Source organism: Thunnus thynnus, chromosome 11 (genome assembly GCF_963924715.1).
Source record: "Thunnus thynnus chromosome 11, fThuThy2.1, whole genome shotgun sequence".
Taxonomy (NCBI): domain Eukaryota; kingdom Metazoa; phylum Chordata; class Actinopteri; order Scombriformes; family Scombridae; genus Thunnus; species Thunnus thynnus.
The window spans coordinates 29,547,923-29,575,691 of NC_089527.1; the positions used below are offsets into that span (position 1 = coordinate 29,547,923).

The 27,769-nt window shown below is 40.7% G+C and overlaps 1 protein-coding gene and 1 long non-coding RNA gene across 8 annotated transcripts in view; one reads left to right on the top strand and one right to left on the bottom strand.

Annotated features, from left to right (window-relative positions):
* Positions 1 to 31: 31 nt before the first annotated feature.
* Positions 32 to 26,491, bottom strand: rnf17 (ring finger protein 17). 6 transcript variants are annotated; one of them, XM_067604362.1, is made up of 39 exons: positions 26,394 to 26,491; positions 25,243 to 25,327; positions 23,581 to 23,693; positions 22,788 to 22,885; positions 22,551 to 22,620; positions 22,154 to 22,243; positions 21,859 to 21,962; positions 20,940 to 21,108; positions 20,733 to 20,809; positions 20,324 to 20,398; positions 19,396 to 19,688; positions 19,166 to 19,255; positions 18,289 to 18,447; positions 17,683 to 17,854; positions 15,243 to 15,372; positions 14,615 to 14,802; positions 14,310 to 14,439; positions 13,889 to 14,051; positions 12,039 to 12,154; positions 11,720 to 11,837; positions 11,473 to 11,590; positions 10,937 to 11,194; positions 10,411 to 10,558; positions 10,083 to 10,195; positions 9,708 to 9,798; positions 9,450 to 9,577; positions 9,039 to 9,240; positions 8,701 to 8,812; positions 7,276 to 7,439; positions 6,974 to 7,093; positions 6,161 to 6,241; positions 5,325 to 5,447; positions 5,171 to 5,230; positions 4,607 to 4,717; positions 3,822 to 3,945; positions 3,294 to 3,429; positions 1,175 to 1,361; positions 743 to 879; positions 32 to 294 (listed from the first exon to the last, which is right to left on the bottom strand). In XM_067604362.1, the coding sequence occupies exons 2-38, from the start codon at positions 25,307 to 25,309 to the stop codon at positions 784 to 786; spliced, it is 4,794 nt and encodes a 1,597-aa protein (XP_067460463.1). In that variant the 5' UTR covers positions 25,310 to 25,327; positions 26,394 to 26,491; the 3' UTR covers positions 32 to 294; positions 743 to 783. The 6 variants fall into 6 exon arrangements, with proteins under 6 accessions (XP_067460463.1, XP_067460461.1, XP_067460460.1 ...); XM_067604360.1 differs by lacking the exon at positions 26,394 to 26,491 and adding an exon at positions 26,111 to 26,250; XM_067604359.1 differs by lacking the exon at positions 26,394 to 26,491 and adding an exon at positions 26,102 to 26,250 and having other exon boundaries at positions 5,171 to 5,227.
* Positions 26,188 to 27,769, top strand: part of LOC137193139 (uncharacterized) — a 38,643-nt gene continuing 37,061 nt past the window's right edge. For both annotated transcript variants that reach the window (XR_010930686.1, XR_010930687.1), the window contains exon 1: positions 26,188 to 26,276. This is a non-coding gene — a long non-coding RNA (uncharacterized lncRNA). The remainder of the gene's footprint in view (positions 26,277 to 27,769) is intronic.

Below are 27,769 nucleotides of genomic sequence, written 5' to 3' on the forward strand. Positions count from 1 at the left end.
AGCTTCAAGTACTCAAAGAAAACAAGAAAAGTCAGACAGCGATTGAAGACTTTAATCTGTAACCTTCATACAGACAAGTCTGTCTTACATGACTTAAATGAGTAAAAAACAAAGTGCTTATTCAACAGAGCTCACTCAAACACAACAGCCAAACTTAAAACAATTCACTGCTCCACAGAAAAACTAACAAAGACAAGTGCAACAATTCTGGAAAATCTAAAAACTAAGAACAGCAGTTAAGCAGCACAAGAAAGAAATCAAGATGATCACAGAACAGGACGTCAGCAAGTTAACCTGGAGAGAGATGAAGGGAAGAATTTATTAACAAAAGCTTGAATAACAAGTTTATTTACATTTTATTTAGAAAAGCAGCAAATCCTCACATTGGAGAAGCTGCAGATGAAGAATGTTTGCCATTTTTACTTGATATATAACTTAATCTTAAAACTTAACTATACGATTAACTCTTTTTCAACATACTTTTTCAGTCAGATATAGATTCAGTCAAGCTAATGTGATCTGAATTCAGCTGTTAATATGATGCCGTCTACTCATGATGCATGTAATGTATAGAAATTGATTTTTTTATGACAAGTGACAAATCAGAGGACGTACATTGATGTGATCGTTAAATCTGAACTTAACAGTCAGACTTGCAGTTAAAGAACTTCAGAGAAATCCACATTTTGAGTGCTGTGGCTAAATTTGTGTTACCGTGTTTGAAATTAAGCTGAAAACGTACATGAACTGTACCCAGCAGGTTGAGTCAGTCTCTGCTGAGCTTTACTCCAGCTCTGCCAGGCCGCTTCTCACCAGAGGCAGATGGACCAACTTTCCATCCTCGTTGTACAGCAGCACTGTGAGCTCTGGTTTCTGGGCCTGAATGGACAGCCAGGACACAGGACACTAGTTCAATACTGAATCATTGTCTCATGCTTGGTGAAAGGTCTGTGACAACCAGAGTTTAGACAGCAAACTGCACTAAAGATGCTTTTTTATTTTTATAGCTCAGCAAAGAAAATGTGTAATAAATAATAAGAAGGAACAGTACTAATAATCCTAATAACAATTCCATATTAGTGTTATATTTATGATATATTGAATCAAATGACACTTATACGTCAGATCTAAATGAAAATCAGTCAACATCATAAGGGCTCTCTGTGTTTCGTACCACAACAGAGGCTGTGATGTTGCTGTGTAACAAGTCGATCATGTCCATGGCAGCCTTCACGCTCCAGCTGGGGCTGTAGGGCAGCACGTCTTCCTGCCTGTTGACGCTGGGAGCCTTAAAGCCTGCAACACGGACCTTGAGCGCCCGTGACGGAAACCGCAGCAGCTCGGCAGGCATCTGACGCAGCCTGACAGGAAGTGACAGAACCAGAACAATGTAAGGCTAAATTCACACCAAGTCAGGTGTTGTGGCGAAAACGCCAGTCCTACAATTCATTTGAATGGGTGTGGTGCGTTTAGGCTGCAGTTGCCCTGCTACGAGAAAGTTGAACCAGAATCAACTTTTGGAGAAATGCAACCTGACATCATGCTGCAGTGGCCAATCACAGCCGGTGATCAGACTGATCAGAGCTGTAAACCCTGCCATGAGGGAGGATATTTCTCTTTGCTGGATAACGTTAAAAGTAAAGTTAGACTTTGCTTTAAAAAATATGAGAGAAAAAGAGAGCGCAGCAGTGGTTGAGCAAGGTAGAGAGTTAATGAAGAGAGCGAGCAGTAGTAATGAGAAAGCTGGTGAATGAGGAATAAAATGTTATTTTCTGATAACACCATGGTCTGGGTGAATCCTCTTCTCTGAATGGCTGGCAGGTGTACATTAAAACTGTTTAATGCACACATAGTTCAGCTCAAGTTTAATCACTGTTCAAAATTAATCCGCTACCCAACCTGTAACCATGGCAACATTAAAGAGCACAGCTTGTCCAGCCATAACCCACTGTTGCAGCTGTAAAATGGTGGATAAATTGTTTTTAGCGTCACACAACTCCCACGAAACGACTTGTTTTACCAAACGGCCAGCGTGGGAATGTTGCCCCCAATGTGAGATTTAAAAACTGCATATACTGTGAAACACAGATTTATCTGGTGGTGATAGGCTTATCAGCACTGTGTGAACTTGTTTGGCAAGGGCTTGAATGTAACAGATGTTAATTTATATGTAAAAGTTCCACACTGCAGGCATAAAATGATAGAAGAAGAGGAGGATGAGATTAATACAAAAAAGGCAACAAAATGGGCAGCTAATATACTGAGAGACTTTCTCTACCAAAAACAATAAGAACATTGCTTTGGAGACATACTCCGCATTTATCTTAAATGACGCCTCGGTTCACGCTGGCAGCAAGTACAGTGTGACAAGTTGTCATGACAACAGTAAGCTCTTGCTTCATAACCTTTCGATTTTGAGTGCAAAACTTTCACCAAAAATTTGCAAATGCTTTTAATTTTATGTTGTAGCCAAATGACCATGGTATAAGTGGGATAATCAACTTGTACTTGTGCTTTAAATGATTTTAAGGCACAATGTGGAGGCGAAGAATCACCTGATACAAAGTGAAAGTACGGGATAAACGCCCACTTTTTTGATTATCCCTTGTTTCACACAACTCTGTGGGGGTGCACCACATCGCCTGATTTGGTCTGAATACGGTCTTATACTCCTCTCTGGCGGGGAACTCCAGCACGGAGAGTCGGTGACACACAGAGCTTCTTTTCTTGACTCCTGTCGTTTTCCGTGATATTAGTTTAATCCGGTGCTCCTGCCTGTTGTTTCACCTGCTTCCAGGTGGAGATCTGGTGTTACTTTCCTTATTTGTTATCCGTTTCCCTCCTGACAGTTTGGAGGTTTGTTTGTCGGAGTGTGTCTGACTCGTTTGGGGAACTTGGTGTCGTCTGGATGGATTTTCTTCACTAGGACCTGTGACAGTGGAGGTTTGACTGGTGGAATGATTAATATTATCAATAAAAAACCCCGTCCTGTATGAGGAGTGTATGTGGCTGACACAGACGTATCCCCAGCTAGACCCACCATGCTGTCAGAAAGAAAGCCAGCAGTTCAGCAACATTCACGCACTGCTGAGCTTCATGCAGGCTGTCTGTCCAAAGCGTTACACCTAGAGGAGTGTATGTTTTCAGTGAATTGTCACAAGTGTCTGGCTTTCAAAGCTCTCCTCCTGTCTTGTACTCTTTTTTTGGACATTTTTCTAGTTTTGAAATGAAGTTCTTACTGGAGCTGAATTATTTGAGTAAAACTGTCCTCCTGCAGTGTGTGAAGTTCATACTTGCTAGTGGGAAGAGTGTCATCGGAGCCAAAGTCTACATGTTGGACCAGGATCATGATGGGCTCCACACTGGTGAATTTCATCAGCTTGGCCCGGTAGTACTTCCCATCACTGTACTCTGCCAGACATGGACCACCTACAAACCACAAAGCAGAGTCAGGTCAGTCCACTTCAATGGACCCTACACACAAACGTCTGTGAAACCAGTGAGGATCTGCTGTTGTCTCAAAATACAGTTGGCTGCTCAAAGTGACAGCAGCACATCAGATATTTCAAAATGTGACGTGATGGCGAGTCTGACTTCATAACAAGTATTGTCACGTAATATCATAACACTGTGAGAGAACATCATAATTTCTTTAGTGAGTAAAATTCAAATGTACATACATTTTAAATTAGCTTAAATTAGTTTCTTACTCATTGACCTTTTTTAATAAATGTGAGGCCAGTCATATGCTGATATGACAGCAGCTAAGTACATTTTTTCCATGGCTGGAAACACAGGCAGTGAGTAGAGTGAAATGTTACCCTGTGGGAAGTTGGTGAGTCGTGACAGACTGTCAATGTTTGCATTAATTCTGGCCAAAGCCTCATCCAGAGTCTCTCCATCCACCTCCACATCAGCTGTCCCCTCCAAAGGCCACAGGAACAACTGCAGGAGACACACACACACACACACACACACACACACACACACACACACACACACACACACACACAGGCACTAATATTTTATAGACAAAAGCATTTAGCATTTTACTGACACTAATACCACCACTGTCTTAAAAGTATCAGTTCAGCTTAACTTATTTATACACTGAGCTGGTTTTATTAGCTAACATAGGAATTGAACCTGTATTAAACATTTTCTCTCTCTATATAAAGAAAGGAGTCTCTGTCTGTATGTTTGTCCTTCACATATCTTGAGAACCGTTCATCCGATCTACTTCATACTTGGTGGGTGTATTGGTGGGGACACAAGGGAGTGCACTTTGGTGCAGTTTGGACACACGACCTGTTTAATATTAATAAACTTGGAATAAACAAGTGAACAGTGAGTCGCTCCGCAGCAGCAGGTCAGGACTTCTGGGCTCTGCTACTGCATGTCATGGTCAGATCTGTGCAACCCTGCCATTAGGGAGACGAGGGGACAACATCTCTCTCATTTGATTCATTTTTTTCTTTCGGGGATCAAGTTCACCTCAAATTGTTTTAACAGCATCCTGTCTTAAGATCACATCTGGTTATTTCATGGTTCTACAGCGTACCTATCAGATTTTTCTCATACAGAGTTATCTGTGGTCAGTAACTACCTCGTTTGGTGTCCACAGGTGCTTGACCCTGACCTGGAACTGCTCTCCCTCCTGAGGCAGGTTTGGGTAGATAAAGGGCCCCAGCATTGGCTCCTCTGGGTCCCTCAGACCCTTGAGACACAACATCAGCATAGATTTACTCAGCCTGCAATGTGTGCATATGTGGTAAAGATGAAACTCGCCACCTGAAATATTTCACCCCCGGGCCATATATCAATCATATTCACCTCCAGCAGCGTCATCCAGGATGATTTTAACTGTTATGTATCCCCATCACCCTGCTTTTATGATTCCCTGGATTTACATGATTTACTTTATTGGTTTTTATTTGTTAACAGTGAGACTTTATACAGTCTGTAGAGAGATGCAGAATTGGGTCTGCCTTCATTTACATTAGTTATTTGACTCAATGTACATATTACCACTTTATGATTGATGTTGATAATGATGATACATGGTGCAACTATAAAATGTTATGGTTTTTAATTATAGCTAATAATATGGTTCAAATAATACATGATGATCATTAAATAAATTCTATGATCTCTATTCAAACTACAGTACCTCAGTGTCAATGTCCCAGTCATCCAGGAAGGGGGCAACAGGCAGCACCGAGTGTCCCTGCAGAGAAACACAGGATGATTGAGTCAATTACAGCAGCACCGCTACATTTTTCTGACTCTGAAACCAACACACACACACACACACACACACACACCTTCTGTGCTATGGCAGTCCGGTCCATGGAGGCGTGTTCGTGCTGACACAGGATCCTGCTGAGGCTCAGCCCGTCCAGAAAGATCTCAACAGTGAGCGGTCCCCTCGGGTCAGTCGGCAGCTCCTACCACACACACACATTAAAAAAACCCAAACATATTAGGGTTCGCCTGGTCACCAGCTACTCCACTGGTCGAATAGTCAGCTACTAAAACCACTAGTTGATGCTGTGCACAGGTATTAACAACTGGTGGATAATATGATTGTAGCCAAAATCACCAGATTTGAAGTAGTTCATGTGTAAAACACCAACGCTTGTATATACATAGTGTGTCACAAAACTGAGTACACCCCTGCGCAATATCACTAAAATGTTAAATTATTCAACGTGGTATCATTTTAGTTGATGTTCCAGTTGATGTACTGAATGATTGAGACTGATATACTTCCAATCAATGTAGTAGAGGGCGAGGAATTGAAAGAGCTAGTTCAGTACCTTGAGCTCGAGTACATTATGCCATCAAGAGCTACAGTAGAATGGAGTCTCACTGATGAAGGGTGTGCTGACTTTTGTTGCAGTTTGTTCTTAAATACCGACCTTTCATTATAGTTTAATTAGTCAAACATTCTGTTTTTTAATTATTAATTGGCTTAATTATTCTTGAGTTTTGTCTAAAAACAAATAAAATTGTATTAAATGAACAAGATCTGCAATTACTTAACATTTCAGTGATACTGACCAGGGGTGTACTAAGTTTTGTTATATATCGTATTTACAACGTTTATGGTATATTGATTCAGGTGTGATACCACAATGTATTCACAGTGTAACTTTACCACGACTTGCATGTCCACACAGCGGCTCAACAACATCTCCCTTAGCAGCGCTACTGCATCCTGCTGCCACCTACCACCAACCTGAAGAGACAGAGAAGAATTGAGAGAAAATGAGAAAAGATGAGAAGAGGGTTTACTATGAACCAGAGAAAATGAGCAACCTATGGCACAACGTCAATAAAACGTTTATAATTAGAACAATCCTCTTCTCTTCTCACCCCATGAAGCCATGTGCAAAATGAGCACACAGACCGTACGCCAAAAGTGTGTCCCAAATGTAATCATTCTGAACACAGATGATAACAGCTGTATGTTGTGCAGTATGGAGTGTGGAATAGTTAGAGACCTTTTTAGTGCTTAATTCTGATCATTTTAACATTGATGGATTAAAAATAAATTAAAACTGCATTCTAATGACTCAATAAAACAAAAAGAATATTGTGTTAGATTTGTGTCTTTGGTGTATTTTCTTACTGAATTTTGTGTTTTTTAATGTCCATCATGGGATGAACATTGCAAACAAGTTACAATGTAAATGTTGGTTCATGCTATTTACTTGTCTATAAAAATGTACAAATGAATAAATGAGTGAATATTTTTTAAGATCTTCATTTAGAGTATATCAAAAAAGTAAATAAATAAAAAAATAAAACTTTGGCTCTATTCACTGGAGAAGACCATGAGATGTGACTGAAAGCTCTAAAAAGCTAGTACGTGGACCTTTGAGTTTAGATTTTTTTTTTTTTAATACAAGACTTTTTCAGAAATTGTGGATATACTGACACACACACACACACACACACAGAGTCTTACCGGGTTGATGCGGTGCAGCTGGCAGGGCATACAGAGCTGAGGAACATCGTCACACAGCAGCATGGGGTAAACATGGACCACTGGGATATTCTCCACCAGACCGTAGTCTACATATTGTACCTGTACACACAAACATAAACAACAAAGACGTATTACAGATATCATATTACTGTTCCAGCAAGGAAGAGCTTTTAATTTGCTGCATGTTAACAGTTAAGCCGTGTTAGGTATCAACATCTGTGTGTGTGTGTGTGTGTGTGTGTGTGTGTGTGTGTGTGTGTGTGTGTGTGTGTGTTCCTGACCTTGACGTGTCCTCCCAGCAACTCCAGCAGCTGCCCTCTGTACCACAACATATCAGGTCCGATGACGGCACAGCCCTGGACGAACTTCCAGGTGTATGGCTTCTGTCTGGGAAGTGTCTTCATGCTCTGCTGAATCCTCTCCCTCAGCTGCTCCAACTGACACTCTGACACACACATAGACAGCATTTACTGAGAGTCTAGTTTCATCTGCTGTTTTCCTTTATGAATAGTAACAGCATCAGAGTCAGGATAATAAAGACAATTTTTTTTTCTGTTTCACTAACACAGTTGTGGACAAAAGTTTACCTACACTTGTAAAGGACATGTGCGTCGTGGCAGTCTTGAGTTTCCAAGGATTTCTACAACTCTTATTTTTCTGTGATGGAATGAATGAAGTTTCATACATTTTGGTTCCTTAATAAATTTATTACATTTCTTTTGGAAATATGACAAAATATGCTGGGTCAAAAATATACAGTACATACAGCAACTTGAATGATCAATTTTGGTGAAGTAGAAAGCTGTGTCAATCAAATTTGCTTTGTGGCATGGCACCATACCTACCGTCAGGCATGGTGGTGGTGGTATCATGCTCTGGGTGATTTACAGAAAGTAAATGGAATGATGAAGGAGGAGGATTACCTCCAAATTCTTCAGGAAAACCTAAAATCACCAGCCAGAAGGTTGGATCTTGGATGCAGTTGGGTCTTCCAATAGGACAATGACCCCAAACACACATCAAAAGTAGTAAAGGAATGGCTGAATCAGGCTAGAATTTAGCTTTTAGAATGGCTGTCCCAAAGTCCTGACTTAAACCCCACTGAGAACATGTGGACTATGCAGAGGAACAAGTCTGTGTCAGAAAGCCAATGAATTTAGTTGAACTTCACTAATTCTGTCAAGAGGGGTTGAAAGATTCAATCAGAAGCTTGTCAGCAGCTTGAGGGTGGCTACTAAAAGCCTGATTGAGGTGAAATGACCGAGCGACATTTAAGCAAATATTAGCATTGTTGTATGTATGTTTTTGACCCAGTAGATTTGGTCACATTTTCAGAAGACCCATAATAAATTCATAAAAGAATGTTTTTTGTGCTCCAATCATTCCACTGGAAACTCAAGACTGCCATGACGTACATGTTCTTTACAAGTGAATGAAAACGTTTCACCACACCTGTATGTTTGCAGTTCAAATGAACCTGTGTTGTTCTGTGAAGATCCATTAATATCTTGTCTTTACCAGTTGTTTTTATCAGAAATACTGTTTCTCATGTTTTATATCATTTGCTCCTATATAAATTATTGTTAATACTGTGTGATGGACAGATTATGTTTTGATCTTTGTTGATATAATAGCGTACACTGTAGTTTTCAGAAAAGCGAGTGAATCTGATCATTAGCTGAGTGACAGTGAGCTGTGATGTGCACCTGCATTCTGTCCTCTGGCATAAATGAGGCCGTCCTCTCCGATGGCAGAAATGGTCATCTGGATGTGACCGAGACACGGCAGCTCTGGGGGAAGGTACAACTGAGTCTTCACCTGTACACACACACATACACAATTACAACTTTGATCATTCATTTATCTATAAATCACATCTATTGACATACACGTCTCCATATTTTTCTATATGTTTTAGTTAAATTCAGTAGATTCTCAAAGACTAAATGCTGTACCTGCAATGGACTGTCAACAAGCTTGCCAAAGTGGCTGCTTCTTTATGTATTTTCTTTCTTGCTCAGAGAGTGTGTGGGTGTGTTTTCACCTTTTCAGCAGACATAATGGTGCGGGGAGCTGGTTTTGGAGGGGTGGGAGTGGAGACGAGTGAGGATGGGGAGGGGACAGGAATGATAGCAGGAGCTGGAGGAGTAGGAGGATTTTTTTTCTCGCCATCAGAGCCATCTGCTTGTGTCTCGCCTACTGGAGACTTTGCATCAGTTTCTTTGGATTTTTGAACGACAGTCTCCCTGCAAGAAAATAGAAACAAACACTGACATTAGGCTGACACTGACCACTGGCACAAAGTCCTGGCTATTGAACATATGGTGATAACATGAAAATACAGTGTAAATCTCAACAAAATCAATCTATTTATTCAGAGCTGTGTATTAGTGACCAGAAGAGAGATAGTCTGAATGAAACAAACAAACACAAACACACACAACACCACACTCACACCGACGCTGGCTTCCTCTCCTTGAGCGCGAGGCCCTCGCTAGCCAGAAAGTCTGCAATGCTGACAAACTGTCCCATCCTGTTGGAGCAAAACAGAGTGACGGGCACTGGACGCTCATCTTTCAACTCCTGGACAAAGAGAGAGGAGAAACAGACACAGAAAGTAAGTAATTACAGCAACAAAGAAAAGAGGTGCATGAAGGAGAGTAGAGTCAAATGAGTGAAGTAATGGGCCATAAGGACAGAAGCAAGGCCAGACCTTGATAGTCATAACAGCTGAGGCTCCAGTTAAGTAGTAGGAGATGAAGTCGCATGCTGTGGCTGTCCAGGTGGATCGGCCTCCCGCTGGCCTGATGGAGAAAGAGAGTGCGAGGGAGGAGTGAAGCGTCTAAACTAATTACAATCCAGTTGCAAATTCCAGCAGACAGCAGTTACAACTTTCCAGTCACTACCATACAAAATGAAAGGCAGCACACTAGACACACACAGAGGGCGTTTTACTTCCATCATGTATGAAACTCTGCCTCCTTAACCACTGTGAAGTTTATTATTAACAGTGTGTTCATGTGCCTCTGTGCATGACTAAATGCAGTGTGTGTGTTAGTGTGTGTGTGTGTGTGTGTGTGTGTGTAACCTGATGTCAGTGAGAGTGCACTCCAGTGCCAGTGAACCTATCAAGGAGGACGGCAGTGGCCGCAGGTTGCTGATGTGCAGCTTCACCTTGTTCCCATGGTCACAGCGAATCACCTGGTACAAGACAGCAGAGAGTCAGAGTCACTATTATTAATTCAAAAAAGCCCCTTTTTAGTGGATGCTTTAAAACAATGTCTTTTACAGTATAATGGGTACCTACCTGTCAATAATTCACCTGCAATCTATTTGCAAACCAGCATATTTTCATAAAACCAAAACAAAAATATCAAATATCACTAGTTTCAGAGTAACAAAAACAGGTTTTATACCTCAGCAATGTTACTGGACGTGACGTCACAGCAGATCTGTCCTCTCTCCCAAACTCCATTAATGTGAGCAGCACAGTACATGTCTGCCTTCCACACCATATCTTGGGGCTCCATAGGCTCACACTCCTTCTTCACGAGCTCACACATGCTGGACAAGACAGTTGGGTAACATCCTCAAATTACTTGTTTTGTCCAACAGCAACATTTAAAAGGCATTTCATTCACAAAAATATAAAAAAAAAAGACGATCAGCAATTCTTTAACCTGCAAACATTTGACAAACTGCTTACACAATTAATCAATAGACAAAATTAGATACGTTAGATTAATAGATGGACAGAAAATGAATAGACTCATTGTTTCAGCCCTAGTAGTAGGGGCTGCATTTCTAAAAGTGGTATTGACAGTAAATACTGGGTTTGGTAGGGAACAATAAAGACGTATCTGGTGCTTGACTGGAAGAAGAAGAAAACATTTTCTGTGTCAATATTTGGGTTATTTAAATGATTTTTGCTTAACTGCTGACCTTTTCAGCTGAGTGTCGTACTGGGTGAACTGGACGTAGAAGCTGCTGGGTGAGTTGACGTGGCTGACTCTGACCTTCAGGTCTTTGAGCTTGGCAGATATCTTCAGATGAGGCATAAACTCAAGCAGTTCCTCATCCTGTTCTCCAGTGATGTTTTGGTCAGGGGCATCAAGACCCTCCGCGGCCGAACCAAGCTCAAGTGGTGGATCCCATACGGCACGGTCATCGCCAGGGGGCCTGGGATCCTTGGATTTAAGTCTGCAGGATTGAAGGAGGATTTGGATGAGATTGTGCAGGACAGTAAGGGTCAAAATACAGGTGAGAGTGAGATAGTGAACAAGAGAGAGGTGGAGGGAAGGAGAAGAAAATTATTTTTGGCATTTGTTGCTTTAATTGGATAGTTTGCAAGTGCAGAGAAACAGGAAAGAAAAGAGTATGACATGCAACAATCTGGGGTGACCTGGCAACTTGTGGTGACTTTTACTCACTAACTCTTAGAAACGCATGTTGTAAAAGAGACTCCAGACAAATCTCACCTCTCTTTGAAGCAAGCCAGCCCCTCTGTGACCAGCAGCTCAGCTATATTGGCTACTGGCCCATTCAGGCCGCCATCAAACAGTCTGACTGGCAGAGGCTCAGTCTTGGGGACTCTTCCTGGAGGGGTACAGGGAAGAAAATACAAAATGCAACAAAACACACAGACCACACAATGGGTTTTGGTGACGAGTGAGTGCAATAATAAAAATACAAACTTGGCGTATGACACACACACATACAATGTACCTGTAGCCACAATAGTGACCAGTTTCTGGTGAGCCAAGCTGATGAATCTCTTGGTGCAGGCATCACCCCAGGTCTCTCCGTCCAGAGGAAACACATCTGACAGGCAGCAGTGGATTGCCTGGAGAAAAGAAAATGTAAAATTTCAACATGAGCCAAGATGAAAAAAAAAAGGCAGAAAAAACATGATTCTTCTATGAGGAATTGAAGCCAGGACTGTCAAAGTTTAATAGTACTCTTAAGGGCCTACAATAGGTGTAGCTCATAGTTTTCTTAACCCAAAAACAAGTATCAGTTGACCAATCAAATGCTGTGCTCTCACCATGGAAGGGAGGGCAAAGAACTCATCCTTTATCTTCCTCAGGTCACTGACTGAGAGGATTTTCTTATTTCCAAAGTCTACATATCGCACCTCCACTTTCCTGCCCCCTGGATGACCTAAACACACACACACAGAATATACACCAGGGTTATTTCAGTGAGCTAAATCTCTGGTTAGTTCGTGAAATACCCTTTTTGCCAAACCACAATGATAGCGGCTGTCCTACACAGCACTCAATTTTTGTCTCAATCTCTGTAGTAAACCGAAAGATGTTAAATACATCTTATCTTTACATCTTCAGGAATTATATGCCCTATGACTTCTTATTTCTTCCTCTACCATTTTAAAATGTATAAAACAAGGGACATTTACATATTTTACATGAAGCAATACTGTAACCTAAAAGGAGTTCTGTATAATGTAATGAAATCTTGAAATCTAATAATGTTGGAGGAGCTAGATCAAGATGTTATCTAAAAACAAAGAGTGTGTGTACCTGTCCAGGGACCGCACATGGAAATGAGCTAATAGCTAAATCTGGCATAAATCATCTCTTCTCATTTTGAGATGAATGTTTTTTTGTGCATGATCCTTGTCTAATAAAAGGAAAAAAAGTTGGTACAATAAAAAGGTACTGTGAGGGAGCTGTGTGACATCCCCCTTACTCACCATGCAATTTGTGCTATATCAAAATTATATTCTTTGGGTCTTGATGTTTATTTTGCTGTAGAAATTGCTTGAACAACTCCAAAAATATTTCCACTGAACTTTATCAAAGGCTTTCTCTGTATCCAAGGCTGAATTGCCCTGTTAGTGTCCTTATCATGGTTTCTCTTTGCCTCCAGGAAGAATGCCCACTGCCTGTTATTTTCTAAAAAAAAGACCACAACATGCCTCTGGGAATGGATGTGCCAGCGCACTTGTGGCGCAATACACTCCTGTATGCATTGACACAGTGCTTGAGGCTCTTTGTGGTACTCCCTTTGAGCCCATCAAGTGTAGATATGAAGTTTCTTTCATACAAGACTGTACTTTGTGCTTTGCAAAGCAGGTGGCGAGCCTCGATGCTGTGTCTGTGCATCCCTCTTGTATCCAGTTCACTTCAGATAGTTTCAAGTTTGCATTAAGCATGAATGCAGTACCTAAGCTTATCTCTATGGCTTTTGAGCTATTGAACTTTGGCATCCAAGGAGCAGAGGAGGTTGCATTTTGTCCTGCAAGTGTGTGATGTACCTAAGTAGACCGCTCTCAAGGTGTTTATGTGACCAGTTATTTGTCTGTTTTCCTGTGAGGGGCAAATTCTGTTCATGCTCTGCTCATTCTATTCTTTCTGCTGGGTCTATGATGCACTCGAGTGCCAGAGGTGTGTTTCTGGTTGAGTAGCTGGTCTGTGGGGCCAGTATACAATACATGTCCCATACTATATGTGTTGTAGCGAGGGATTGACTGACAGGGAACAAAATGACTTTCACTTCTGTTCCCTGAAGGAGAGGAACACCTTACTGGTCTGCTTCACAGGTGGGCTCAGTGAAGAGCGGCTACTGAACTGAGACTGTGAGGTCCAAAGGTCATCTGCCTTTGAGGTGTGATATAAAGGAGTCTTTTGTCAGGCCACACACGGTACTCGTGTTGTACCTCGTTCCTTTTCTTCAGGGAACAGAAGAACATTGATTTAGCTGATTTGTTGCTGTGACAAAACCAAGCAGCATCCAGTAGACATTCTGAAAAGAATTTCATGATGTGGATATAGGTTGAATCAATATTGCATTACTCTAATAATCAATACCCACTGGTAAAACATTTGTTCAGTAAAATTGCTGAAAACTGTGACATCCAGAAAACACGCTCACCTATGACCTGAGCTCTGTACCACAACTTGTCTTCAAAGCGGGCAACACAGGCCTGTCCTATGACAGGGCAGTAAACACTGAGGTCATCGTCTCCTGCCACTGTTGTCGCATTGTAACAATCCTGAAGCTTGGCTGAGAGCAACAAGGACTCCATGTTATCAACCTGGTGAGGGAGAGGGGGAAGAGACATAGAGAAAAGAAAGAAAGAAAAGGATTTATTTTTGTTTTAGGTTTTTATACCATGTTTTATGGGGGGCGGGGGGGTCCTTAAAATGTTAAATTTTATAAACTGCCTGATTCCTTGTAGCACACAAGTGTATTTCTATTGTGAATTTAAATTATGTCCCTGGCATCTGAGCCTAGATTGACTACATTATACAAATAATGTGTGTGTGTGCTTATTTATCAGCATGTTTAGTACCAGCTGGATGTGGAAGTCAGCAGGGTTGTTGATGTGGGACACCACAGCGTTGAGCTCTGTGTTGATCTTGGGATAGTTAGGAGGATAGTACAGCAGGGGCCTCCTGCCCAACGTCACTGGAGAATAAAACCTTTTGGATTTAAAATTTTGGAAAAGCACAGCCACAGTTAAACCACTTCAGTGAAAGGGCTGAAGTGGATTCAGTTTAATTCGATTCATGATGATTCAATTACATCAGACAAAGACCAATAGTATTAAAAGTGCTTATCAGAATTTTTTCTAGTAACTTGCAAATGCACATGTACCTGGCCACTTCAATGAAAACAAGGTATTCTCTGACAGAGATGGGCACATCGCTGGACTGGTCCATGGGAGCTTTCCTCAGGTCCACCAACAAAGAGTCTCTGTCCTGACCCAACAGCCGCATCTCCACTGCTGCAGAGCCAACCACACTCTGAAATTCAACCTGTGCCTCTTTACTCCAGCCCTTCGTCTGAACACACACACACACACACTTACAGTAAACACACATCCTGCTGCTACTATAAATGCTGCTGCTGTGTTTGCAATAAAATAAATCATCAATAAATATATAACATTCAGAAGGCCTAAATCTGGGGCAACTGGACTTGAACTTTAGATTCTAGAGAACATTTCGCTTCTCATTCAAAAGGTTTCATGAGTTGCTTTTGAGAGGTGAAAAAAACGTTTCAAGAATCTAAAGCCAGGCCAGCTGCCCTCAATTTAGCCCTTCTGGAAATACCATAATCTGGATGACTGAAAATCTTCAACACACATTTCAACTGTCTTTTAAACTTAAGGGCTACCATATGTTGGCTTTCTCTCATACTTCCCTCAGAGAGGGAACTTTTTATTATTTCAGCAAACACAGATACTATAATATATACAGTATATGAATCTCAGTAGTCCTACCAGGTCATAGGGGACGAGGTCTTTGAGGGAACATCGGATGGCCTGAGGAACAAAGTGACCCAGGTCCACAGTCATCTTCTTCAGGTGATTGTTCACAGCCTTCAGTGAAGACTCGGTGGCCCCGTCCTCACTGAAAAAGTTGTCAGACAAGGGAGAAGGAGAAGGGTGTTTTTGAATAACTACATTTGTACAGCGTTCAACTAAAATAAGTAAAAAGCTTCACAATCTAGATAACTGACAACAGGTCAGTTAAGCATTTATGCTGCACATATATTTATGTGCAACTTCTCAGATTAAATCGGCATTTATAACGAAGCCAGCCAAAAACAATGGCCGACTAATTACTTTAAACTGAGGTCATACTGGAGATAATTTGCTGATATACTTTAGTAATAAGGCTCAGTATGGAGAGTGCAAGAAACCACTGCTTACTCAAAAATTTAATCTTTTTCAAGCTCATGAATATCAGTGTTTGCCCTATATTCATTCTGCAGCAGTGATGCACCGCTGCTAAAATTTCACACAATCATTAATATCAATGGACTACTGATGATTTTCACTCACACACTGTGCGAGCATGATAACACCCTATGTTTCCATGGAATCGTTTTGAGTCATCGACTAGTGCATCAAATCCCAGAATCCTCCCTCTCCTCATTCTTCAAAAGGGCATCTATGTTAAAGGTGCTGTTATAAGAGTAGCGTAGCTCCTTGAAGAAATAGGGCAGTGTGTAATGTGTGTGTGTAGCGAGTGTGTGGTTGAGAGAGTTGTCAAGTCAAGTCAAGTCAATTTTATTTATATAGCGCCAAATCACAACAGAAGTTGTCTCAGGGCACTTTTCACACAGAGCAGGTCTAGACCGCACTCTTTAATTTACAGAGACCCAACATTCCTCCATGAGCAAGCATTTGGCGACGGTGGCAAGGAAAAACTCCCCTTTAATGGGAAGAAACCTCAAGCAGAACCCGGCTCTAGGTGGGCGGCCATCTGCCTTGACCGGTTGGGTTGAGAAAGAAAGAGGGGGGGACACAGAGAAGTACAGCACAATAATAAGAATAAGAATAAAAATAATAGAAATATGACTAATCATAACAATAGCAAGTGTGGGCGGACCACAGCAGCATGGGGTCCCCGCAGCCACAGTCCACGGAAGCCCACGATCCATAACCAGGCGGTCCAGGACCATGATCAATAGGAACCTGTGAGACGAGAAAGCACAAAAACTCTGGGGAAGAAGCCAAGTTAGTAAAATGTATTAATGGTACATGAACGCATACAGATGGAGAGGAGGAGGAGGAGAGAGGAGCTCATGGGAAGCTCCCCGGCAGTCTAGGCTTATAGCAGCATAACTAGAAGCTGGTCTAAGGCAAGCCTGGGCCGGCCCTAACTATAAGCTTTATCAAAAAGTAAAGTTTTAAGCCTACTCTTAAACGTAAGAGGGTGTCTGCTTCCCAGACCCAAACTGGAAGATGGTTCCACAGGAGAGGATCCTGATAGCTGAAGGATCTACCTCCCGTTCTACTTTTGGAGACTCTAGGAACCACCAGTAAGCCTGCATTCTGGGAGCGCAGTGTTCTAGTGGGGTAATAGGGTACTATGAGCTCTTTAACATATGATAATGCCATTAAGGACTTTGTTGGTGAGAAGAAGGATTTTATATTCAATTCTAGATTTCACAGGAAACCAGAGCTAGTTTTAGTCAGTACACGTGCAGCAGCTGGAGAGTCTTGTGACTTGTTAGGGCAGCCTGATAAGGAACAGCAATAATCCAGCCTAGAAGTGTGGACTAGTTTTTCTGCATCTTTTTGAGGAAGGATGTGCCTGATTTTTGCAATGTTACGTGGATGAAAAAAGGCAATCCTTGAAATTTGTTGAATGTGTGAGTTTAAGGACATATCCTGATCAAAGATAACTCCCAGATTCCTTACGGTGGTGCTGGATGCCAGAGTAGAGCCAGCGGCAGAAAAGTAACAGTGAAGGTGAGCGGAGTAGAGGAAGAGGTTAGCAGTAAGTTCTCAATCTGACAGTAAATGTATAGTACAGACTACAGTGTGTCAGTTGAACGCTGCAGCTTCTCAAGACCAAGAAAAGTCTCATTTGTTGTTTCCCCAACTGCAGGAAAAGTGAAGGGGGTTAGCCCCAAAGTTAGCGACAATGCGTTAGCCTAAACTGACCAGGCTCACTTAAGGTGGGCTGCCATTAATTTAACTGTGAAGCAGACAGTGACGCAGCAGTGAAGATACAGTTCTGGATAGTTGACAGAATGAAAGCAGGTTTGTTTCTATGGCCCCTTAGTGTTCCAGAGAGATTGTGGTCAGACATGATTGTATACAAAACACGTCACTTAAAAATGGCTTCTGTGCTTGCCTGAGTGAGGCACCATTTTCAACATGTGGTAAACACTGCAGTGTATAACTTCTGTCCTTTTTATTTGTGTACCTCTGTATGGTGATAGTCTTGGTGAGGCCATAGTCTAGGAAGAAGACTCGGACACTGACCAGCTGGGTGACTGGACAGGCTTTCACAGCCTCCCCACAGTCATTCTGGATGACTTCAACCACACTGGCCCGGCACCAAAGCCCCTCCTTTGACTTTACAAAGACTGTGGAACCTGGAAGTGAGCAGATAAACAAATGATTCACTCCATGCTGAGAGGAAGAGTGTCAACGTGATGTACTCTCCACATTATCCGGGGAGAAAAGTCAGCAGCAATTAGTCAACATTTTATTATTTATCAATTTCAGCACAGACCAATTAATTGATCCATTGTCTATACAGAACTAAGACACCTAATTAACTTTTCTATTTTTTTTTTAACTATTTTGTTTCAGTAAATTCAGGCAACATTCCTGTCAAAACATCAACATTAATTAGGTGAAAGCTTTGCCTTTAAGCACTTACAACATACATTTTCATTGCTTTAACCTAATAATTCCAGGTCTGGATCCTAAACCAGCCATTTGGAAAGCATATGATTAAACCCAGAGTTGAAAAAGATTCTCCTCATTTTTCCATCATTTTGAGGACACACACACAAACACACACCAGTCTCAACTGTGTCACTGGAGGAGAAGCAACAACTATCTCTGCAGCATTGGTGGTAGATCTTCTTAGACAGGATCTCACTTTCCCTCCTCTCAGCCACGTAGCGGACATAGAAGTGACTGGGATTCACAACATGTGTCACCACCACCCACTGGGAGACTAGGAGAGATGAGCAAGGAGAATGAGAGGGGAAGGAACGGTGGTAGTGAGTAGATATGGCTGCAATAATGCACACATGGGGGGAAATGTTTTCATCAAAAATATCTTTTCTTTCATACATCAACAGTGAAAGGAAAAATGTCAGAAAATATTTGTTGGCAAACATGTTTTATTTGCAACAAATACTTAAAGACGTATCACCATTTTCAGACAAGTTTAAGAAAACCTTAGACATGATCACAGGTCAGTGTTTTCTTTCTGTAAATTACATTTGAAAAAGCATCAGTTATCTTATAGACAAGGACCAAACAAACACATACCAAACAGCATATGTATGAAATGGAAAATGGAGTTAATATCATCTCTAGCCTTACAGACTGAGTCTGTTTAAAGAGTGTTCTGTCATTGTTTGAAGCCTTACTGTAACTAGGTTAGCAAGTTTCTACCCATCGGTTTTGTTTGCTGTTAGGTGCTGAGCAGGTAGTGCATAGTGGGTTTTTAGAGCTTTTTCCCTGTAAACAGCTGCCTGGTGTGGCCAGAAACAATGCTATGAGAATGCTGAGAGTAAACCAAAACAGTAAAGTTGCAGCCGGACAGCTAAACGATGCTGAAACTCCCTATAAAGCTGCGTAAAGCCGGAGGGGGGGCTGCAGAGTCGGTGCATCACTATGTTTGGTTACAACCATGATATAACTATACGACTATAGCCTCTCCATACCATTTCTCTTACTGCCAGGCAAAGGATTTTTCCTTCTCCTGTTGATTCTCAATTTGTCATTGGCCAGCTCGGGCCCAGTGGGAGGGAGAGCTGCAGATAGATTCAAAGGGTTAAACAAAAACAGATGAGGCTTCTCTTCTGTCTCCATCAATAACAATTTAATGTTCTGATTGGAACTGACGTTATTTCAGTGAAGTCAAACAGGAAAAACATGATAAAGCCACACATACCATGCTCTTGTCCCTGGTCTAAAAGCTCCTCAATGATAACGTCTGGAGCTCCGAGGTCTGAGACAGAGCTGTGACGAGACAGGTTGGACCTGCGGCGAGGTCTTGGGCTTGGGGAGGATTCTCGTGATGATAGACTGTTAGTTCCCAGGCTCTCCTGGTCCTGCTTTTGCCGGTTGGGGGGTCTATTGTGACCCAGAGGGATACAGCTGCTGTTTCTGCCTTCTGCATGTTGCCAGCGGGAATTTCTGTTGGAGATGCCCGGCTGGTGGTCTTTGAGTGGAGACTCGGAAAAACTTAAAATGGAACAGCAAGAGGCAAGCATCAAGCAATCAAGCATGTTATTTAATGTAATATTGATTAACAGATGCTGCTGGAGAGAGTACTGCTAGTATTATTTTCCTGCTGATCAATGTTTTTGCACTTCAACCTCAACTTAAAACATCCTGAAATCATTTAACATATTGTACAAAACCAAGAGTATCTTAACAAAAAGACTGAATACGATAGATGAAACTGGACACTTTGTTAACAACGTGATGATACACATGATCTTATTTAAAATGATCAAAAACAGTGCTTCAATTGCTTTGAAAAATGAATATTAACATAACAGCTCTTTTTACAACTTGCTTTATTCTAAAACACGTTCAAATGTAATTTAATCAACTGCCATAAAGCTTCATTCAGAAGTAAAGGTAAACATCTATAGCAAGTTTTAAGGTAGAACAAGAACCACTCATTTCAACAAAATAATATATCACAGGAAACAGCATGTCTTTAACAATACTAATATTAATCATCATCATCATCAATTGCATTTAAAGGTGAAACCTTCAGAGACAGATGGGAGAAACTCTCCTCATGGCAAGTTTCTTCCCCAGATCCAAATCAATCCAAATAATATAGTGAACTATATTTAAGGACTCACTGCCTTGGGCTGCTGACTTCCATCTTCAGAGACAATGCCAGACTCTGGTTCAGACCCTCTGACTGGAAAACACAGCTAGAAAATACACAAAGGTACATACACACAAATTCAATCAGAAAGTATACTATCGAAACCTGTCACTAAAGCTTGTCAGGTTCCTAAACTTCATGCAACTACAGCACAAAGAAAAAGTACAGTGTAGGTAAAATGTACAATTTAAGCTGTCTCTGTTGTTATCATTATAACCTTTACTGAATCAGGTAATAAGAGGGACCTGAGTATAGAATCTGAGCACAGTATTTATACTCACGTTGGCAGAAACATCACTGATAGAGGAGCAAAGACTGATATTTAAGGTCTAACACAGTTAGTGCAGATGCAAACAAACAACTAACTTAAAGTGACAAACCTCATTCCTGAGCCCAGAGTAATGCACTTCATATCAAAGGACTGGTTATCTACAGGTGCCTGCAGAGTCTCCAGAACCTATCACACACACATACACATATACAGTATTACCAGTATTTGCTTGTTGTTTTATATTATCTGTTATATCTGCATTGTGTGCTTATTAGTAAGTATCTGTTGAATTGTATTGAAGCTTAACATTGCACACCTTATCCAGGGTGCAGTACTGCTCCAGGAAGGGGACGCGGCGTACTTCCCTGGCCATCTGCATGGCAATCTCCAGGGCCTTCATCCTCTCCTGGACACGGCACACCTCTGACTGGCTGGCGGAGAATTTTTCCTCCAGTTTTGTGAGCTGATTCAACTGCACATCTTTCCTATTGGAATTACAGACATCAAGACAAATGTTGCTTTACATACTTTCCTCTGAGCTAGCCTGACATCCAAACAGTTTTCCCTCATGTGCTAAGATTGACAGCTTGGATTGATTCAGGAGCTGTTGTTGACATAGGCCTGTAAAACTCATTAAACAATGTGTATTGGGTTATACAAATAATCTTAACTTGAATTTCAAACAGATGGTGTCAATTTAAAAATCATTCATGGTTTGCTTTATTTGACAGCTCCCTGGAAATATAAAAATGTATAGAAATGGGAGGAAAGGTTCAAGATGGCAACTTGATTCTTTCAACAAACGTCATCATTCCAAAGTGTTCCACAGAACTGTCTCCTTCCTCACTTGCCCTAAATATTGACTTGATTTGATACAATCACCTGCAGTTTGTAGAAAATATTCATTCCTGTAGATATGTTGTAATCTTGGGCGTCTAAACAGAGAATGAAATCTCTGTTCTTGATCAACACAACATAGTTGAAACATTTGCCAGATTATTATTATTGTTGTTATTATTATTATTATTGTTGTTGTTGTTATTATTAATAACAAGCTTGATTGTATATTGTTTATTTCTCCATTTGATTTTCAAGAGAATTTAATAATTTTTAGATATAATGAAAATCTAAGAAAACATAAAAATATAATACAAGACATTTTTCTTGAGGAGAACACAGGATGTCGTTACACAGTTCTTACTATACGAGTACATTTTGATGGTTTATGTCCGTACCACTTTTGGACAGCATATACAGCCTTGTCTGCAGCCTGCTTGATCTCCATCACCAGTCGAGCTCGCTCTCTTTTCACCTGCTCTGCCAGACCCGTCGTCAGAGTCTGCAGATGAAAACACAGCTGCACATCAGTCCTGCAGACCACTCAGAAAAGAATTCAGAAGAATTTTCAACTCACTTATTTCTTGTTATCTGATCTGTAAACCAAATTATCTTTTTTTAAGGAAATGGATAATGTCTACAGTCATGTTCTACAAGGTGTGTACACCTTTTTGGCTCTAGTGCAGCATTCACCTCGTGCATGTGTTCCAGCTGGGCAAGGTTTTCTGCAGCCCTGGCCAAGGCTTCATCCACCGCCTTCTCAATCTTCTCAATATCAGCTGGCTGAAGAAGGCATTACAAGAAACTGTAGTTTGAATTATTGTTGTCCACAGACACTATAACACTCTAGCCACTACACCCTCCATTCTAATTCATTAATACTTAAAAATAGACACAGGTGCAGACATGGATGTAATTTAGCTTAACTTTAGAACGTTATTTGGTCCCCTTCCTGACAAGCTAGCATGACATGGTTGGTACCAATGGATGCCTGAGGTCATCCAGTTTCATATAATACCAGTATCTCCACTGTAGCTGACATGGCAACTTTCATTTCCCACTAGTGACCCATGTGATTACCCAAACATACCTGCTCCACATCCTCAGTATTGGCATTAATATCTGTGGATGACAACCGTTTGTTCCTCCTGGTGTACCTCCTTCATTACAACACAAAAGAGATAACAATGTGAACTCAGACTGTCTTTTAAAACTGTATTACACAATCTGATTACACAAGAAGGGGGCACAAGTTGCTCAAAAGATGTGTTAAACTACACATGTGTCGGTAGTGTAGTTCAGCTTAACACTCAGAAACACATTTTACCTTTTCATCTTGTTCATTTTAGCAGTGTAGATGAGGCCAATGATTCTGCTATCTTCCTGCAGCCCACACACCCCACCTTCAGGAAGGCTTGACTCAACCTACAGAGAAGGAACTTTGTTATTTTGATTTTCGTCTTACCTCTTAACATTTTGATCCTTAGAATTGAATTAAAAACCTGGCTGTGTTGATATTTACCACAGGAACTGACAACAGCCCCTTTTGATAATTTACCAGGCAAGATTAAATAGATGGCCAGCTGGTTACCCACTAGGGTTTGTACTTGGTACGTAACCTGATCCCAGAACAATGCACAGCCCTTACTGTATGTACAGATAGGTAGATAAATAGATAAAAAGCCTCATTGAACAGGCTGATGTGTGATCCCAAAGGCCACTAAAGCAGTGGGGAAACGCCTCAGGTCCCTTTTCACAGTAACATAGCTCTTCACATCTCTTGTCCTACTGTGATCTTTGCTGTTTAGCAAAACTGAATGAGATGCAACGCAGGTGGTTTATCTAGTTTGAGTGTAACAGATTGACTTTCACTGTAGACAAAAACAGATCATAGGAACATGATTGATTGCACAGTGAAAATATGACAGTTATTTAAGTTCTTCTTACTTGTAAATTTAAGGATCACCAATCAAATACTTTAATGAATATCATGTAATGAAATTATGAGAAATAGGGAATGACAAATGTCTACCAAATGGGAAGCTATGAAAGTTTTCTTTGGTCAATACTTTAGTTATTACACTCTTAAGTTTCAAGAGGAAGATCACTGGTAATTTTACCTCACACTCTGGACACCTAATGACACTGCTGAATTCCATGGACCGCAGGCAAGATGTGCAGTAGATGTGGCCACATAAAAGCACACGGGGGAGGTTGCCATCAACCTCATCCTCTGGAAAATAAACACAATACAGGAATTATGCACCATCAGCTTACATGATGAATACAAAAAGATATAATGTACATTTCTGTTATAGTAAAGAATGGTCATTGTATCTGCCTAAAGCACATCCCATGTAATCCCACATTCAGTAATTCTACACAGATAAGTTGGTTGACCATGTCACCTGCACAAAATAGCATGTCACTTAAGTCAAATCATAAAAGATACAGATTAAAATACGTAGGATTCTTCCACTAGTGAGGCTGTCTGCAGTCCTGAGAGGCAGTGAAAGGAAATTTAGCCAAATATGTTAATCATGTACCACTGGTGATTGGTAATACCTTGCTTGAAGGATTGACTAACTGCCTATCAAATTTTCCCTTATATGTATTAAATTCTTAATTAAATGTGAAAGATGCTCAATTGATTAATAGAGAATATAAGGATTTCTTTTAGAGGTAATTGACTTTTTATTTATTTTGTTATTCTTCCCCTTCTTTTGTAGTATGATGGTGTATCCTTTTGGGACTACGACCTAATTACTCTTTTTTTTGAGCTTTGTATTGCATTAGGGTGATTTCTCGTCTTGCATGGGACTGGTATCTGTTTTTGTCACAGAGCATTGACTGGATGTTATTTGTGATTGTCTGTGGGGTCGTTCTAAATGTTGATGTCTCGGTTGATGGGACTGGGGTGTTGGCGGAAGTGTTATTGTCAATATATTTTTGTCATATATGTAAAATGTTAGTGGTTTCACTATGGAAATAACAAAATATACTAAACAAAAAAAACAAACAAAAAAGTTAGGGATGCATGGATAAAGATCCAATACTAGTGTCTAATTAATAAGCTGTTTGCCTCACTGAGTGGAATAGACTTGGATCATTCTTTTACGTGTAAGGCAACATCAGGCTTGACTTAAACATTGCTTTCCTAACTTTATAAAATAAAATGTAACACATACACATTTTATATATATATATATATATATATATATATATATATATATATATATATATATATATATATATATATATATAAATAAAATAAAAAACCATCAGCTGATAGAGAATATATAGCGCGGCCAATTAAATTTACAAAGTTTATCACTGAAGTTCAGAATAATTGTACACATTTGTATTACAGTGTTTAAACCCCCATTGTGTTGTTGCACCAAACCTTTATTTAGTAATCTAAAATATGTATTAGGCAGCAACATTTCCTGCCGTCCAGTTGGCGCGACATTACGCGCAGCCCGTCTGACTGATTTATCGTTATCCCAAAGGACACTGCCACCTCAAAAACACCTTGAAAACACGTATGAATTATATGATTTGTTGTATTCAACGTGTCATAGTATCAATACTGTGTTTATTATACATTTTTCGCAAATTCAAACATCTACCGACACACCTGCCTCTAATATTTGCAGGCTGCTGCCGATGGCCTGCTAACTATTAGCTAACGTTAGCGAATAAGTGCAACGCTACTTAACTTTACCAAAAATGCGGCATAACTCATAACTTTAACTTTCAGAAAGTTGATGTAAATATCCTACCAGGCAGATAGAAGGCCTCTCCACATAACTTGCAACTCACAGCGCTGGAGTTGTCGCCTCTGTCCATCTTTAGTATGAGCAGCACCTGTAAAAGAGGAAAATAAAGTTTTTCCTCAAGTTGGAAAGTGCGGTCGGTTTTCTTCTTCTCTGGGGTCCAACTGCAGTTGGCATCCTTTAAAGGTTTACTGGCATCTAGCGGTGAGGTTGCAGATTGCAACCAACTGAATACCCCTCTCCTTCCCCTCCCTTTCCAAACGTGTGGATGAACCTTTCACAGTCTATGGGAAGAATCTACTGTGGCCGCGAAACTCGCGAAAACGCGACACTACTGCGCATATTCAGTGGACCGCAAAACGCGGAAGCAAACCCGGAAGCTTGAAACTTTTTTTTGGCGTATGCGCCAGCCAAGCAATTCCTATAGGACTGAATGGGGACCTATTTTAGTCCGGTATCCAGCTCTTTTAATACATCCATGATCCTCGCTCATAGCTCCTTCGGCAAGCCTCCTCTCTCCTCGTTCCCCTCTCCTCCAGATGCATTTTAGGAATTGAGACTTCCTTAAACATGATGCGCTAATATCGATTTCCGGGTCACGGGCAGGAGTACAGAGGAGAGAGGAGACTAGGAGGCACAAAATGAGAAATGAGAAGAGCCCCAAGTTCCCCAAACGAGCCAAACACACTCCGACAAACAAACCTCCAAACTAACTGGCAGGAGGGAAACTGACAAACAAATAAGGAAAATAACAACACCAAATCTCCACCCGGAAGCAGGGGAAACAACAGACAGGAGTCCCGGTTTGAACTAATATCACAGAAAGCGACAGGAGTCCAGAAAAGAAGTTCCGTATGTCACCGACTCTCCGTACTGGAGTTCCCGCCAGAAAGGCTCCCTGCACCTGCGTGGACAGCGAAGGCTCCAGAGCCAGTGTTTGGTTTGTCTGCTCTGCCTTTGGAGAAACATGGCGGTGCAACATGGCGGAATCCCTGGAAGAAGACCCGCTCCCTATGTGGATATAAAGGGCTCATTCTAAGGTAACGAAAACACAACGATTCTTATTTTCGGGTGGTTATACCCTACCCTCCCTCTGGATTTAATCGTCCACTGTTGTCCGATTCCATCACAGTCTTGCAATTGGTCCAATTGCTTACCAGTTTCTTCCCTCCACCGTGTCCCCACACTCAAGCAGATCTTTAACCCTTGCCTCCACTCGTCCTGGCCTCTGTAGACCTGTAATCATTGCCCTTCTTTCCTCTTCATGTTTCCTACATGAAGTCAGGACGTGCACCACTGTTTCTTTTTCCTGACACTGATTAATGGCCAAGTGGGTGTTTTCCTGTGATAGAAAGTGTAGGCTACTATTCAGGTTGCTGTGATCAGTTCTTAATCAACTTATAATTAACTTACTTGCTCTTTCCTGTCGATTCCACTATTTCTTACCACTTCTACTTTATTTTGTGTTTCATGTAAGTGTCTTCATTTTGTTGCACTAGCCCAATGCTGTTGCAATTGTTTGAATATTTCCCTCCAAACTATGCTTTTCCCCTCTTATTTTGAAAGTTTAATATTAATATCCATATTCTCTCCTGACTGCCTCTAACTTGCCTGCTTTCTCATTTCCTGAGTGTGCCCACATGAACTTTGTTTTTCTCCTGACTGGCTAACCTTGAATTAGTAAACAGCTCATATACTAGGGTAAACGTCCCTATTAAGCCCGCATACCATATAAGCCCACTTGCAACTTCTGAGTCGAATTTAAAAAAAACACATCATGATTTTTTTCTGTTTGATGTTTCTTCCCATGAAGCTGCTTGTTACATAAATGACACTTTTTATTGTAAGTCAATCAGATTTGTCAATATTGAGTTATCGAAGCATATGTGTGACATGTGCCTGCTGATCCCAAAAGAAGTTGCAAGAAAACTTTGGTGATTTTGGTACCCTCAGAAAATAACATTTTTTGCATATTTCTACTCCTATTTTTGGTAAATACTCAATTGTTATCAAAATTTAAGAGATTAGTGATTTGAATAAGACATATGTTAGAATATTACTTGAATCAGAAATATTGTTTCTTTTGAAATCAAAATATGAGTTTTAGCATGCAAGCAAACAGACCACATGCTGCATCAATAGAGTAGCTGCATAGTATGGTTCATTGCAATGACATAAAGCATGATAAGTATGTATAGTTTACATTTTTGTATGCAGTTCATATTATTATACTGTTAAATAGATAATAAATGTGTATGTTTATCTTTATTTTTTAATTAACATTTTTATCTGGTGGGCTTAAAGGGTACGCTACCAAAAAAAATCACACTGTTTGGGGTGGATATAAATGAGTATAACTAATTATTTCTCAGCATGATCAATTAATACTCTTCATGTTATGTTAGCACACCATGTATAGATTTATTTCATATAGTTTTTTTTAATGTCATGTGCATAGAATAAAAATATTCTGTCTTTTAACCATAAAGTCACTGATTTTCCCTTTAAGCCCACCTGCTCCTATTAAGCCCAC